General features: G+C 44.9%; 1 protein-coding gene across 4 annotated transcripts in view; it reads left to right on the forward strand.

Annotated features, from left to right (window-relative positions):
- CCDC93 (CCC complex scaffolding subunit CCDC93) overlaps nt 1-16266 on the forward strand; it is an 88758-nt gene that overhangs the window by 8594 nt on the left and 63898 nt on the right. For all 4 annotated transcript variants that reach the window (XM_081052188.1, XM_081052191.1, XM_081052189.1 and 1 more), the window contains 3 exons: nt 4193-4304; nt 9097-9195; nt 9995-10051. In XM_081052188.1, coding sequence (XP_080908314.1) covers nt 4193-4304; nt 9097-9195; nt 9995-10051 — 268 coding nt within the window. The remainder of the gene's footprint in view (nt 1-4192; nt 4305-9096; nt 9196-9994; nt 10052-16266) is intronic.

Consider the following 16266-nt stretch of genomic DNA (forward strand, 5'->3'; position numbering starts at 1 on the left):
ATCTAAAAGTAGATCTAAATACTGTTTACAATAACTCATTGTGATGGGGTCAGAGAAAAGGAAATGTAGTCTTATGGACCATAATGGTGCTGTTTAAAGGAGACTATCACAGAATCACAGCCAAAAGGAATCTCTTTTCACTTATTCATTTAGTCAGCAAGTATTTACTGAACCCCTACTGTGGGTCAGGCATTGTTCAGGGTACTTTGGATACATTAAGGATTTCATGACAGATTGGATTAGGATGTGAGTAAGAAGGAAGTCAAGGATGATTGTGAGATATTTGGCCTGAGCAGACGGACGTGGGCCCTGTGAGTCACTAAAAATCAGGTACACTACATATTTTCAATCGGCAGTTTGGAATCCGTGGATACCGAGGGCTGACTGTAGTTATAGGCCTCGAAGGGTTTGTGGATGACGGGTTGAAGATGTATTACGTTCTCTGGTAAGTACTCGAGAAGATTTTAAATGCAGAGCTGTGAACTATAATTGTGGGCAAAGCTGGGGCCAGGGGTTTGCATCACTAAAGACCCACCAGACTCCTAGCAGAACATCAGGCAGTTGGATCTTTATTCTATGGAGGAGACATGTCTTAGCTGCAGGGCACTTAGTTACCCAAACCTCTTTTCTGTTTGGTGTGGAATGTGTTCTGTGTTGGCGGATTCTCCCAGAAATTTTCTGGTTAGGTTCAGTTCAGCCTAACAGTGCCTCGTGTTTGCCGTGCCGCGGTATGTCTCAGTGGATGTGACGGTGGCCGGAGCATTGTCTGCAGAGCGCGCGTGTCTACAGAGGGCGTGATTATCTCTCAGGCTGTCTTCTGTGTGTGCCCAGTTGGGGCTTTGTTTTCCTTCTTGACCCTTTTTGGAGGGCTCCGTGAGCTTCTACCCTCCGTCCCAGAGTTAAAGCTCTGTTACCACAGAATCCTGTGCTCAGAGATCCGTAAATGAGATTTTAGGCTTTTAACTGAGTTCATTTCAACAACACACATCTGCTGGGGACCTGTGTGTAGAGTACTTGCACGTGCTTTGTATTGTTTCACTTCACAACAGGCTTTGAGTAGGCCGGACGGGTTATCCCTCATTATACGATGAAGGATTGGACCAGAGGGACCAGGTGACTTGCCAACATCCTAGAGTAGGTGATAGAACGGGAATTTAGACCCAGGTTTAATTCACTCTCTTTCAAACTGTTTGACAGTGGAGGAGGAAGGAGTGCACTGAACATGCTTTAAAAATAAGGCATCAGTATCATGATAAGTGGGCATGTTAAAATCTTAGACTGGGATACCTGCCTGGTGACTTCTGCACGTTGTCGTTTTCCGAGTCAGAGCATGCAGCCTGAGCGCCAGGGAGAAGCCCTGTGGGCACTGGTGGGTCTCTGTGAGAAGTCTTCCTCACTTCTGCAGTTGCCTCCTGCTTGCCTGCGTCTCTCCCAGGCCAGCACCCCCGCCCCCCCAGCACTGTTAGTGCCTTCGGCGGCTCCCACGTGCTGCTGACACTCTCCTGACTTGGCAGGCATTTCTGGGTTTAAGAGCGTTGTGCACCCTGACATGGCCCGTGGCCTCCTTCCCTCGGGCCACCCTGCCTGTAGGCAGTCTCTCAGGAGTGGCCAGAGGGAGCCTCTTCTGAAGATAGTCTGGTTGGTGGCGGGGGCCAAGCCTCAGTTTTTGTTTTAAGATTTTTTTAAAGATAGGTATTAAAATACAGCTAACATACAATATTATATTAATTTTAGACGTACGCAATAGTTATTCAACATTTGTATACCTAACTAAATGTTGAATAGTTATTCGACATTTCTGAAATTACGTAAATGTCTAACCACTATGCTGTACACCTGAAATTAATATAAAATAATATTGAATGCCAAACCTCATTTTTAAAAAGCTACTGAGTGGTGGTGGTTGCAGGCAATGAGTAACCCTTTGCAAACCCCTAGATCTGTAGCCACTAGAGGGGGCCTTCCTCCTACTGAACCAAAGCGTAACTGAGAGGAAAGGTGGCCCCGCACGTAAGTAATTATTAATAAGACCTACATTGAGCAAAGGCACAGTCAGGTCTGGTAATTAATCGTCTTCATTTGCTAAGCTTGGAGTTTGGGCCAGTTAGGCACCCGGTTCTTCCTCTCACAAATTTCACAGAAATTAAGAAACAAGGTACAGGAGTCTGATGGAGATGAAAATAAAAAGGAAAGTTTATCAGAGAGTGAGAGAACGAGCTTTAGGTATGTTGCCAAATGGGTTTGCTAATGCTTCCCTTCCAGACTGTCCCATCTGGGCCCCAGGAAGAGCTGGACAACCACAGGCTTCCCCACTGGGTCAGGGCACACATCGCATGGCAGAAAATACGCAGGTGACCTATTCACAGGCTGCTCGGAACTGAGGGAGTGCCGCAGTGGCTGAGAGCCACGTGACAGTTGTCTTCCCTCAGACCTTTTGGATAAATCACAGCTGCGCTTCTTGTGGGACTGAAAATGTTCTCCCATGTGCTTCCCTCCTGGGAGGTGGCTATTCCGCCATGTGTGAATGTGTGCAGTAGGGTATCAGTCTTCCCCCTTCACATTTTTTTCTCTTAATATATTGGACTTGACATTGACATTATGATCAGTGGAGCTGTGGTGTGAGTCTTTCCCATGGCGGATAGCTGCTTTCTGTACGTAAATATGGTTTCTGTACGTAAATATAGTGTGTTCTCCAGGGAACATTCACTGGGGAGCCAGTTAGCTTTTGTCCCTGGGTTACTTAGTTCCTACCAAGACTGAGGGGCTGAAACCTACTAAGGGGACACAGGTCCCGAATTAGATGTTGGTCTTAAGGGTGTCTGTCTCCTGGAAGGATTACGGAACTGCCAAAAGATAAAGATATATGACATTTCTTTGAACAAGGAACACTTTGGGTAGACCCAAAACTTACTGAATTTGCAGCGTCTAGTAAGACCTGGTGACCTCATTCACCAGGGCCTTCATCTATTAGCAAATAGTCTTACACTTGTAAACAAGGCCACGGTAGCTGCTGTAACTGCCTAAGATGTTTTTAAGGGCCTTAGAGGGGATATAACCTAAACTACCCGTGCAGGCCGAGACAGAAGACCCCAATATCCATATGGCCCCAGAGGCCAGGCCTTACTACCATTTCTCAAGGTTCTCGGTCTGTGTGCCATGGCTTTGGGGTGTAGCAGAACCACTAAATAACCTACCTCTATTCTCTCCTCTTAAATCTGATCCCATTAAGATACAAGAAACAGGAACCAGACTGTTGGAGATCAAATAACAGCTAATTAGAGAAGGAGGCTTAAATCTGTGGTAAAATGGACTTGCACACAAGTCCTATCACTTCTGCCATAAAACTGTCCCACCAGGTCCAGGGTGAGCCGAAAAACATCTCCTGCGGGGAGGGTGAGGGATGGTTACCTCCTGACTGAGATAGAATAATGCTCTGGGACCCCGGGGAGCCTGATTCCCCCCTCCTGCTCCCAGCCATTTAGGGAGAGGAGTGAGGCAAGGTATTGGAGTGCGATCAGTGTCCCTCCTGAGAGACACAAAGTTTCTCCTCTCTGGAAAAAAGAATGAGGACACATGATTCCCCCAAATCTAGGATTGATTGTAGAGTATCAAAGAAGTACAGGCTATTTTTTATTTTAAAAATACTTTTCTACCAGAGTAGAGAACTCCCTCAAGTTTTTAGGGGGGCTTGAGGCCCCAAGTTTTGTCTTAATATTCTGGGAACCTGGCACAAGGTCTGGTAATTATTTTTTGTCTGAATAATATTTACAACAACTTTTTAATATGTAACCTAGTAGTTCCCAGACTTTTGGAAACAGTAGGTCTGTGTAATGGACTGTAAGAATACGGGGCACTAATAACTTTGTATTTTACCATGTTAATATGTTAGAAAATAACTACGACCTCACACATCACCACAATTTCTTAAAGAAACAGTATTTTAATATAAAAAAATTAGGAAGAACAGAGCCTTAGCATAAAGGGTGAAGGCAGTTTTGTGGCCTTACACACACTTACGCGCATGTCTAAATGGTGCTTGCTTTTCTAACTCTGTAGTCAGCCGTGAGAAACGTGGTCCGGGTCTGGCTTTAAGGAGCCCCGGATTTCTCTGGGGTACTGCCCAGACTTGAGAGATGACTTACGGGCCACTTACTGCGTTCTCACTCTTTGCTGGTTCTTTTTTTCCAAACAGAGCTCTATCAGAAAAAATCGTCTCAGTCCTGCCAAGGATGAAGTGTCCACACCAGCTGGAGCCTCACCAGATCCAGGGCATGGATTTTATTCACATATTTCCTGTTGTTCAGGTGAGAGCCTCTGTGTGGTGAAGATTGAATTCCTGTACCAGGTCTGGCCTGCACCCTGGATCTAACGGATGTGCTGTGGGTTTGCTGGCAGCAGAACATGTTTTCTCGTGTCGTCCCCAAAAGGTCGCCGGTACTTCACCTGCCTGAGTTTCACACTGTCACCTGGCCTTTGAATGTTCCCATTAGTTGCTTTTCTTTGCCCTTTTGGTAAAGATAGAACTCCCTCGTGCTCTGGTCCCTCCCACCTATGCAGCTTCGCTCCTTTTCTTTGTTCTTTCTGTTGTTCTAGTTTCCCTGACTTTCAGATTTACTTATTGTACTATTACTCTTCCTCCTGTCGCAGGGCCTTTTCCTCAGGCTGGGAAGCTCCTCCTGCTTATTTCACATTCATTCTTCAGGCCTCAGTTCCACTAAGACTCCTCAGGAAAGCGTCCCCTGCCCGCTTAATCTAGAACAGCTTCCTTTGCTATATCCATGCATTCGGCCACCTTGCCTTTCTTCATAGGAATGCTCTTTACTGAAGTTTGTACCATGTATATTCGAGTGTGTGGTTCTTCCTCTGTCTCTCCCATGAGACTAAGCATCCTGAGGGCAGGCACCATGGCTGTCTTGCTCGCTCTTGTGTCCCCAACAGCTTATAAGATGTCTGGCCCTTTGTAGGCATTTAGTCCTTACTGGATGACTATGTCTGATGGGAGACTCCTCTCCACCCCGGCTTTTCCCCAAGGCTCCGTGATGAAGTGCCTCGTGCCGTACAGCTCTCTGTATTCTGTGCAGTTCTTGTGTGCCTCCATCCAGGCACCCCGAAAAGAGGAGGAACAGAAGGACTCCCCTTTGTTGCCTGCTGTGTGAATAGTGGAATACGTTGCATCTAATCCTAATAGAGTCTTTGAAACATCTGTTATAATCCCACTCTTAATATCTGAAGAAAATGAGACTCAGAGTCATTGATTTGCTTAGAGGCAGGGAACTAGTGCGTGGAGAAGCAGAGATTTCAGTCTAAATAAACTCCCTTTCTTCCAGCCCTGTCCTTTTCCCACTCCACCATTCATGCAGCCACCAAGGAGAAAGCTGTGCAGCCCTTGTCAGAATCTTTTAATTCTGTGTCAAGATTACATAGTGTAGGGGTTAAGACCATGGGCTCTGGAGACTTCCTGGGTTCAAATCTTGGCTCTGCTGTGTGGCCTTGGGCAAATGGCTTACTCACCTGTTAACCAGAAATAATTGTACTTACCCGATAGGATGAGAATTAAGTTAATTTGTATAAAACACTTACCGTATTTGCCGGCGTATAAGACGATTTTTTGGCCTCGAAAAATATGCCTCCAAGTGGGGGGGTCGTCTTACACGCCAGGTACACTTCAGATAGACTGCCCATAGTGCTTGCCCCGTGCCATAGTGGCCTCCCGATGCCCGCCCACTTCATTCCACATACCGTTCAGGCATCAGCAGCGCTGCTGGGTGTATGCTCGGCTGTTATGCGATTTTGCTGTTATGCGATTTTACCACACTCGCAAAATCGCACACAGCCGAGCATACACCCAGTATGATAGCGCAAAATCGCGAATCACGATACCATACTGGGTGTATGGTCGGCTGTGTGCGATTTTGCGAGTGTGGTAAATTCAGGTTACCGTATATTTCTTTACATATGCATTGAAGATTCGCGATTTTGCGCTATCATGGTGCCTGTTAGAATGTTGAAGAGCTCGCACTTGCGCACTAGTGAGGTCCCAGGGAGATGCTGATGCAAGGGTGGACCAGACTGCTATAGTGACAGGGCGGGCAAACAGGGAGCAGGGACCAATCAAATCAGGCTTTGTATACAGCCAACAGCCAACCACAATACTGCACCACTGTACAGTACAGCATAGAAAATGTCGACCAGTCAAACCCCTATCATCCCTATCATGGCACCAGCCAAAAGAAAGAAGTATGATGCAAATTTTAAACTGAAAGTCATTTGGTGTGTGGAAGGTGTGCGGAAGAGGGGGTAGTCTTATACGGCGAGTATATAACAAACTCTGTATTTTGAGTGGAAATGTTAGGGGGTCGTCTTATACGCCCGGTCGTCTTATACGCCGGCAAATACGGTAGTTTGTGTAAAGCACTCACCTGAAGGAGTGGCACATTTTAGTAAGTGCTTTGTAAGTGTTATATAGTTGTTTCTGTTGTTACAATTATTGGGAATGTTCCCTGCATTAGGCTTCAAATCGAATACCACAAAGTTTGTAAATTTATAAATGAAATTTGTAAATTTGAGGCTGACTTTTACTCACAATTTGAGTTGTATCTTTGTTAGACTTTCTGTCTCTCTGATTCAGGGAAATATGGTACCTAATCCTTTTAGTGAAAACAGAAGTAGGGACCCTCTTTGCTTATTACTGAAACCTCCATCATCATCTCAATGTGAAGTTGTTGTCTTTTCCCTGAAAGACTGGATCTCTAGTGATTAGACCTTATTCAACTCTTTCTAGAATTTTAAGGGCAAAAAATCTAGTTTAGATATGAAAAAGGAATGTAAGGGAAATGATCGTGTATAGTTAATTTGGTCAATTTGAGTGTCTGATTTTTCTGCGTTGTGAGAAAGATGGTGAAGGGCTACCTGTCTGGATGTGGGAGCCTAGGCTAGCGCTTACCAGATTTCTTAACATCATGTATCTATAAAATTTTAAAGCAAAAACAGAAATTGACTGACAATTACCACCTGTGTTTTGCCAGGCAAAGACATTTTTAAAAATAACAACTATCTTGCTTTCTTCATCATTTCCCAAAAGAAAGGCCATTTAATCCCCAATCTCAGAATAAAGAACAGTCCTTCAAATTTAATCCCTTTAGCATTATGAAAAACTCACTGCGTGCCTGTAGTGGTTTCCTGTTTTGCTGGAGACCAGTGAAAGAACATGGACCAGCAATTGGGAAACACTGAACCAGTTGTCTAATGTGATTCTAGAGGCTCACCACCCACGTTCACACCGTGAGTAAAGCTGTAGCAGCGCTCTCTGCGTGCCAGCCAGAGAAAATCAATCGAACTTCCGCCGCTGGTAGTTCTAGGGCACATCTTTTTCTCCCTTGTCGAACATGTGAATCCTGTGAGGTAATTTTTCTGCATGCTAAGGACCTGTGGCCAACCTTGGCGGTTCAGGAAGTCCCCTCTACAGCCCTTTGTGCTGGGAACTCCAAAAGAGAACGATCAATTCTCTCAGGGAATTCTGTGACTCAACAGGCTTTCCTTTCCTTATCTAGTCACACTCTGCAGGGTCCGGCCAAGTAATAACTTAGTGTAGCTCTGATTAACAGGCAGATCTAAACAGGAAACCAGCACGAAAGGCTGGAAACTGGATCTCCCAGTCCAAAGGGAAGCATGGCGAAGTTGAGTTGAGCGGGAGTTACCCTCCTTCGTTGTCGTGCTGTTGTGTGGAGGTGCCGGTAGGGGCTAGAGTAGTTCTGAACGCTGTCTGACCTTCTGCCCCTGCCTCTGGCTTTCAGTCAGCGCCAGAGGTCACTGGAGGTGGGGTGGAGTGGGGTGATGGAAATAAATGGAAGATGCTAACAAGAGAAGAATATTCCTGATGGAGCTATTTGCTGCTACCCCGTCCTGGGCAGCTTCCTCATCGTTTACTTCCTAAATGTGTCCGTGGAACTGATTCTCTCCATGAACGAGCACCCTTTCTGTCCCCTGGGATCGCCATGTTTTGTGCCGTGTGTCTACTTTCCTAGGTAGCTAAACCTTGCCAGTTGCGGCTACGCTCTCGGGGAAACAGCTACTGTCCAAAAACTGCTTTTGAGATGTCATAGCTCTCTCTGGAGAGAGAATGGCAGCCCTGGCAGATGGCATTGCCCTCCATAATGTTCTTCAGTAATAAAGGGAATAAATGAAGAGCCAGGGAGGAGAAACAAAGGCTGTCTCTTTTTATTTTTTATTGTTTCTGCTCTTTGCATCCTCACTTTCAGAGCACCTGGAGCTTCCACAGGTTATGGCGTGTGCATGTGTGTGTTTTAAGCAGGGAGAAATGTATATCAGCCAGGTAGGACTGGGAAACATTTAATAAAATCCGTATGTCCAGTCTTCTGGTGTGGAAGAGGCTCCCAGTTGTGACTTGCGGCTTTGTGGCTTGTTAGCTACGGGTCAGTGGGCAACTTCTGTAGTCTCTCTGACCTTGAGGCTCTGTCAGACACAGCCCGTACCAAGTGCCTTTTAACACTGTGTGGATTAAGTGAGAGAATGCTGTGCGTGCCAAACTCACCTGAAGCCTGGGGCTGTGTACTCAGTCCACACTAGTCTCCAATCTGAATATTTGGGGGGTTTTCCATCTGTTAAATGAAGGGTTATACTAGATGTTCTCTGTGGTCCTTCCGCTTTCATAGAGTTACATTAAGATCTGCCTAGAACCAGGTGGTTGTGGGGCATAGCTCTATCTGTGTGGTGCTTTGGGTACTTAACAAAGCACTCTGGTACTTGTGGTTTCATTGGCTCACACAGCAGCTCTGTGAGGTGAAAGGAACTGATATTCTCACCTCTCGTTTACATACAGAGGGAAACTGAGGCCTGAGGATCTGAAGTGAGGCTTTAAAGCTCCTGCACAGCTGCTCAGCTCTAGGTCCCACTGCATCTTAGCATGTCAGACGCCCAGCAGTGACTTTGCTTGTAGAACAGTACATGTTGATAGTTTCTCATCACCTGATCAATTCAGGTGTGGTGATTTGGGTTCATGAGTTATGCCATCTCTGAGTTGGCCTTCACCGAGTGGTTATTTCATTCCTACTCATGTTTCCTAACTTTCTTCCCCAGTGGCTGGTGAAGCGAGCTATAGAAACAAAAGAAGAAATGGGTGACTACATCCGCTCCTACTCTATATCCCAATTCCAGAAAACCTACAGTCTCCCTGAGGTCAGTTTTCTACATTGCTTTTCTTCTCCAGATAGGAACACGACTACACAGAGACTCCCCAAGAAGAAATGCGGAAAGTTCAGGCTCCCCTCCACACCATTCCCTTTGCTGGCATCTCTGCCTCTATCTACCTGGTCAGCACTGAAATGGGGCCTCCTGGTTCATTAGAACTGCCTTTTGAAATAGGCACTGAATGTAAAGCCTGACAGTTTTGTCCTTTTCTCTCAATGTCCTTTTCTCTGGTACTTCATCCAGAACTTTTATTAAATTACAAGAGCATTAGTATATTTTTGTATAGTCATACAGCTTTTCAAGAGACCACCGCCTAGGACATTTCTATGTAGTAGTTTGATAATACTCACAATCACAGTAATAGCTGGTCGCTGTTGGATTCTTACTACATTCCAGTCCCAGCATATCACATGCCTTCTGCTCTTTAATCCTCTCAACTGCTCCCTGAGATAAGTGGTGGTGTTCCATTTTACAGATGGAGAAACTGAGGCTTAGAGGCTAGGTAACTTGCCCGAGGCTTCAAGCTCATAAGGATTAGAAATGAGAACACTTGTCTCCACCACCACACTCTGTGGTTCCCCTTTTTTTTACTGGCTGTAGGGATCAGTTTTGGAGCCATCTGCAGATGCTGTAGCTTTCCCCACGCAGAATATATTCCAATTTCTTAGAAAATTGAGACTTCTTCAGGCAACGTCATGATGAAAAGTCAATTTAGAGACTGATTTCGGAGTAGTCCGGTTAGTTTCAGTCTTCACACAGGAATTAATCCCTGTGTTTTGTCTTGCAGGATGATGACTTCATAAAGAGAAAAGAAAAGGCCATCAAGACAGTTCTTGACCTCTCAGTAAGTTCCCCTGCCTCTGTTCTACTGCAAAAGAACAACATTTGGAGGTCACAGCCTCCAAATAGCGCTTTGATTTAAATCTCCAAACCCTGCTTCCTAAGGTTTCTGCCTGCTGGGATTACCCAGGAGCTGACATCAGGTGTGTGTGAGGGAAGCCCCGCGGGCCTGCCTCACTTGCCCCGTATCTGGGCACCACCATTCATGGGTAGCACTACCTTGTGTTTTACTTTGTTGCAATTTTAAGAGTGAAATTTTCCAAACCCAAAGCCCTTCCTCATTTGTGCCAGTGGCAGGTGTAAACTTGGAATAGCTCCAAAAAAGCAGATGATGAAGTGGAGATTGAGGTCACCATCTACATGGTGGCTTTGGAGAGGCAAAGTGGCTTCTGAGCTTTGTGTGGGGAAACTCTGGGATGGCCTTTGTCACCATACACAATGTATCTTAACCGTGGGATCTACACGCGTGTGCCCACTTTCCCAGTGCAAGGGGCAGAAGAGAGCCTTGAGCTTTTTTAACACACTTTGGGCCGGCCCCCAGCAGAACCCTGGTGGCCCACCCCCACCTCGCCTCCCCCCACGCTTCCTCCTGAGCCTGAAGCCTCAATGCCTGGGTGTAAATTCTCTTCCGGAAATAATGTTAGTGTTAGTTTACATGTTTTTCATTTGAAGAATAAGTGTTGTGGTCTCCCAAAGTGATTACTCTGAAACAAGTAACAGTCGTTTGATGATGGAAGACATAAAGTGCTTATTTAAAATGAAAAAAGTATTTCTCATTTTGTAGCTGTAATTTGTATCTTTTCCTCAATTCCACTTTGGAAATGGGAGGAGTGGAAAACTTTTAAGATAGTTACACTCTGAAGCCAAATACTGTTTTCGGATTTGGTGACGATATTAAATAGTAAGAAGGAAAAGAGCACATGATATGACTGCACAGTAAATTTTTTTTTCCTGGTTATGACATAGATGTTCTGTTTAGAACTTCTTTAGAGTTCGGGGGCTTTTTTTATGTTTTTGTTTTTGTTTTAAGTTTGATATATACAGGGGAAGAAAATCAGCCTTAATCTCGCAACACAGAAGCAGCCACTTTTGATGCTTGGACATATTTCTTCCATGTTTAATGTGCATTTTTATACTGAATTGGAATTCTACTTTAAATATAATTTTGCAGGTGTTTTTCATGTACCAATATAGACTCTTCTTTGCTACTAACGATTCCTCCTAACAGCATTTGTTGTATTGGCGTAGAATTAACCTTTGGTCGTTCGCAGAATGTGAAAGAATTCACAAAACTCAGAAAAGTAGGAAAATTTTATTGAAGGTTGGGCAGAGAGAAAATGCCCGTGCAGTGTCTGAAGAAGATGGCTGCTGTGGGTAGTAAGGAGAGAAACACCTTATGTTCTGTCAAATAAAAACATCACGGTGTGTCCTCATCCACCTTATTCACTAGATCTGGCACTATGCGACTTCTGGCTCTTCGCCAAAGTCAAAATGACCATGTAAGGTAAACATTTTGAATCGATTCAGGACATCGAGGCAGCCACGACAGTGCAACTAAAGACACTCAGAAAAGAGGACTTCCAGAACTGCTTCAGAAAGTGGCAAGAACGATGGGATAAGTGTGTTCGAAGCGAGGGGGAGTATTTTGAGGGGGATTAATGTTAGTGGGTCTTTTACTGTAATAATTTTTTTAAATTTAAATAGTCACTGTATTTTTTTTATCATACTTTGTATGTGCGCGGCACCTAATTAGGTATTTTACAAGCATCACCTCATTAACTCCTGACTGACATTCAGGGAGTTATATAATATTTCCATTTCATAAGTTAAGAAGTTGAAGCTCAGAAAGGCTAATAAATTCCCTACATAGGTAGTTGCAGAGCTAGGAAGAGGCAGCTAGATTTTGATGTTACATCTGAGTCCTCAAACACAACAGGTGTTGGTGCTTCTCCAGTTTTCTCCCTCGTCACCTGCTCTCTGATTTCCCTTATCCTGCACCAATCCTGCACTACTGTTTCTGACTTACTTCAGGATTCTGGGCTATTATGCATCTGAGTCACAGAGACCCAGATGTGTCCCCTGCCACCTCTGCAGTCACTTCTGGGGACATTCACCGTGACTTTTCCCATTTGAAGACCTTTGTCCATCAGGAGAATGTTGGCCAAGAGGAGATTGTCATCTTCATTCTTTCATCATTAGTTAACATGACACCATTGTGCCTCACCCAGCAGGTTCTAACTTGTTCTTGCTTAGAAATAACCTCATTTTAAAACATAAAAAACATTTTAATATTTTTCAAACCATGTAATTTATCCTTGTCTTTAGCCTTTCTTGTAGGACTGTTCCAGTCTTTCGCATTTGTCCTTGATTACATAGCCCACCTTTTTTTGGTGCATGATTTTTTGTTTTAAAAAAGTTTATTTTTCTTTTATACTAGAACTGTAGTATTAGTATAAAATTATAATAATGAAATACTAGGAAATGAAGAAAAAGTACAAAGACTAAATCACTCATGATAGCACCAACCAGGGATAATGACTGATATACCAAGTAGGAAATACAGGTATGGGTATCAATATAGAGAATTAGAAATTGCCCCCCAAAAAGGCATTATACTATATATTCTGTTTTGTTATATTAGTAAATGTTGTTAATAATAAATATACATCTATATGTAAAAAATACATATCTTAGCCCGTACTGTGTGTCAGATACTGTTAAACAATCAATCCTCACAACAACTCTACTGGTAGCTATTTTACAGATGGAACGCCACAGAAGTAAAAGTTAACTTGCCCCAAATCAGACAAGTGGTAAATTACGGGGTAAGGACTGAAACCCTGTCTCTGTGACTCCATGACTTCGTTCAGTAATATTAACTGAGCACTCGCTGAGTGCCCGACTGCATTGTGGGAGCTGAGGTGAAAGCTGTGACGTGCCAGCTGTCAGAGATCCAAGGGGTCGGGGGCTCACCAAGGAAAAAGATATGACCACAAGATGGCAGTAGCACACGCAGGCGTTATTTGGGCGATGCTTTGACAGGTTTGCGTGCAGGATGGGGAGTCGCTCACAGCATGCAGCCATCCCAGAGGTTTAGGTTCAGGGGCTACCCTCCAGAGGGCAGGAGAACTAGGGACCCGGGGGACACTGCTCAGCTGCACCAGGGAAGCTCTGGGAGCCAGACCTCACAGGGCTGCAGCAGCTTGAGTCTTTCCAGCCCCACGCCTCGTCCTGGCTGGTCAGTTATTAGCGAATGCTGGGAACGGTTCAGCAGAGTATGCAGTGCAGACTGGCAACAAATGACTGAAAATCTGCCCTGGGCGGGGGGGGGGGGGGTTATGTTTAAAACAATTGGATGTGGGAAAGCCCCTGAGTTTGCTACTCACGGGCTCTTGCGCCAACAGGCGTCAGACTGTTTTGAAGGACTCAGCCTAGGAGCTGGCATACAGAAGCCATCTTTGGCTCATTTCTATGATGCCGGAGCCTGCCGGCCAGTCGAGCAGATGACCTGACTGAGGGGGTGAGGATACAGAAAAGAGACAGAAACGAAAGATGGGGTTGGGAGGACTGCTAGTCCCGAAGAACCCAGCAGCCCCGAGTTTATTTGTCTCAGCCAATTTATACAGCACATAAGCAGGAACATTCCCACCGTTATTTACAGAATGTGGTGACTTTTGTGTTTTTTATCTTCCTTGTTTCTTGGCGTTTGGAACATGCTGACCTTCACATGTAGCCAACCTCCCTGTTCTTGTAAGCTTCTAGATAAGCAAGTTACTGTGAAACTCAGCCAAATATTTCTAAGACAAACGCCCTAGGGGGGGGGCGCATCAATGGCTCCCCGCATCTCCCCCCTTTTTATTTTATAGAGCTAAGGTGCTTATCCCAAGTGACGCCTGTCTTAAGTTGTCTCACCTTGTATCAAAGGATCTTACTCGTCTTTGGCAATGCACATCCTATTTTATCGGATGCCGCCTGGCTTGAGTTGTCCTGTACCAAGAGAGAGACTTACTCGTCATCGGCAAAATCACTTATTTATGGGGGCACCTCTTTGCTCTCGCGGAGAGTTATAGCATGGTATCAGGGCGTTTTTGTCTTTTGGTATGTAACAGCAACCTATGTAAGGTGACTTTAGTTGCTGAGAGGTCTCGGATAATCAATTGAAGCACACAGGGAAATATCAGTAACCCAAGAAGCACCAAGCCCGCAAGTCCAATGAGGGCTCCTATTCCATGTTGCCAGGCTGTAAGAGATGGGAAGCGGGATTGTATCCCTTCAACCATCTGTTTTGCCATTTCGGCAAGGGAAGTATCCAGCTGAGGTGCTTCTCTTAGGGCTAGAATATCTTGATGTAATTGTATCAAATTTAGAGAGGCATTATCATGATGCCAAATACCTGCAAGATGTTTTTGAACTTTATCCCAACCATAATCAGACTTATTATAAACCTTTCGGGTCACACAAATATGTTTAAAGTTTGCATGGCAGTCCAGATTTATGCGTAGTTTTATACTCTGTACCTCTCTTCCTATGAGAGACATAGTGTCATACAATGCATTTAAGCGTTCTTTTACTTTTTGATCTATAGCTTCTTGGATAGCAAGAGTTTGTGTAACATTAGCAGATAGCTGATTGACATATTGTGCAGTCTGAATAGATTGAGAAAGAGAGACAGCTGCGGTAGTAGCAGCAGCAATCAGAGTAACTAAGGCAGCAATACCTGCTACAAGGAGACCTACAAAGCGTTTTGGGCGTGAAAGCAATTCAGTAACTTGCTTGAATAGCTGAACTCCCTCATCACTATACCAGGGACCCGTAAGGTTTACGGGTACCATTACAAAAGAAGGTTGATGTAGGAGTACAAGTTTGCTAGTGGCAGAGATATTATAAACACAATTAGTAAGGGTACAATCATAACAACTAACATTCCAATGACTTTCGGCAGAAGTTATTGTCACATTTCCAATTAGAAGTACATAGGGTTCTGGCACGCAGGCCTGTACTTTGTAATAGCCAACATTAACCCGTACAACCTGTACATTCCCTCGTGGATCCCCAGTCTCCCCCCCCATAGCGGCCACCAACCGCCACAAATAAGACTGTATGGGGCCGCCGTCCATAGTTAATAGAGTCTCTACCAGATATAATTTTCCCATATTGTCTTTTTCTTGAAGACCCCAATTTACCAAATACCCTGAGTTACTGGTATTATACACCGTACCGTTAGTCCCACGGCACCTAAGCCATACAGGTTGTCCCGTATGGTTGTTGTTGTCGCGTTCACAAACAGGGAAATCAGGTGCTCCCGATGTAATATTTGGCACTCCTGCTCCTGTGAGTTCTGTCATCCAAACTTCCCAATTGGTCAAATTGGTGGTGATTTGTTGGAACTCATTGTCCCCATCCTTGAGGGGACTGTTTATCTGGACCAAGTAGCTCCTTCTGGATAGAGTCAGGTTAACTAGGAGACAGTTGTTCTTGTCCCCGGGGTTTTTTGTGAAGCAAATGGGCCTCCCTGTGGATAGGCCATCAAAACTGAAGTTTTCCGCCTTTGTCGGACGAATGTGGCTGCTGGAAAAACCACCCATACACCAAGTGTTGTTGGTGTAGACAGGAATCTCTGGATGATCCCAGGCAGCCGGTTGGAGCAATGGGGGGTTAGGCACGTATGTCCAATAGTTATTCCCTTGTCCCTGACTCTTCGAGGCTGCGCCTAGCAGGACCAGCACGGTCAGGAACATCTTTTGAGAAGTTACCACTGAGGAGCTGCGCGTCTGTGGAGATTCAACTGGACTCATCATCACTGTCTTTAGGGTCTAGGGGCTGCTGGTCCCTCCACTCCTTAGATTTTTCCGCATGGCGTACCAGTCTTTCCGGGAGCCACCTCGGGGCGTCAGCATCCTGTGGAAAAACACAAACATGCCCTCGACCCCAGATCAATACAGGATCTGGGCCATGCCAGACACCGTCCAGAGGGTCCTTCCATTTCACTAATGCTTTAGTCGGGCCTCTGGGACTCCAAAATCGCTGTGCTGCGGAGTGTCCCTGAGCGTCCAAAATTAAAAAATTCAAAATAAAGAGTGTATGTGTAATATAGTTCTGTGGTGTCAGGGGGTATAACTCCCCCCTTTTTATTTTATTAAGTTGATGTTTAATAGTTTGATGAGCTCTCTCAACTATACCTTGACCTTGTGGATTATAAGGGATACCTGTTTTAAGTGT

The sequence above is a fragment of the Rhinolophus hipposideros genome (assembly GCF_964194185.1).
Source record: "Rhinolophus hipposideros genome assembly, chromosome: 6".
NCBI lineage: Eukaryota > Metazoa > Chordata > Mammalia > Chiroptera > Rhinolophidae > Rhinolophus > Rhinolophus hipposideros.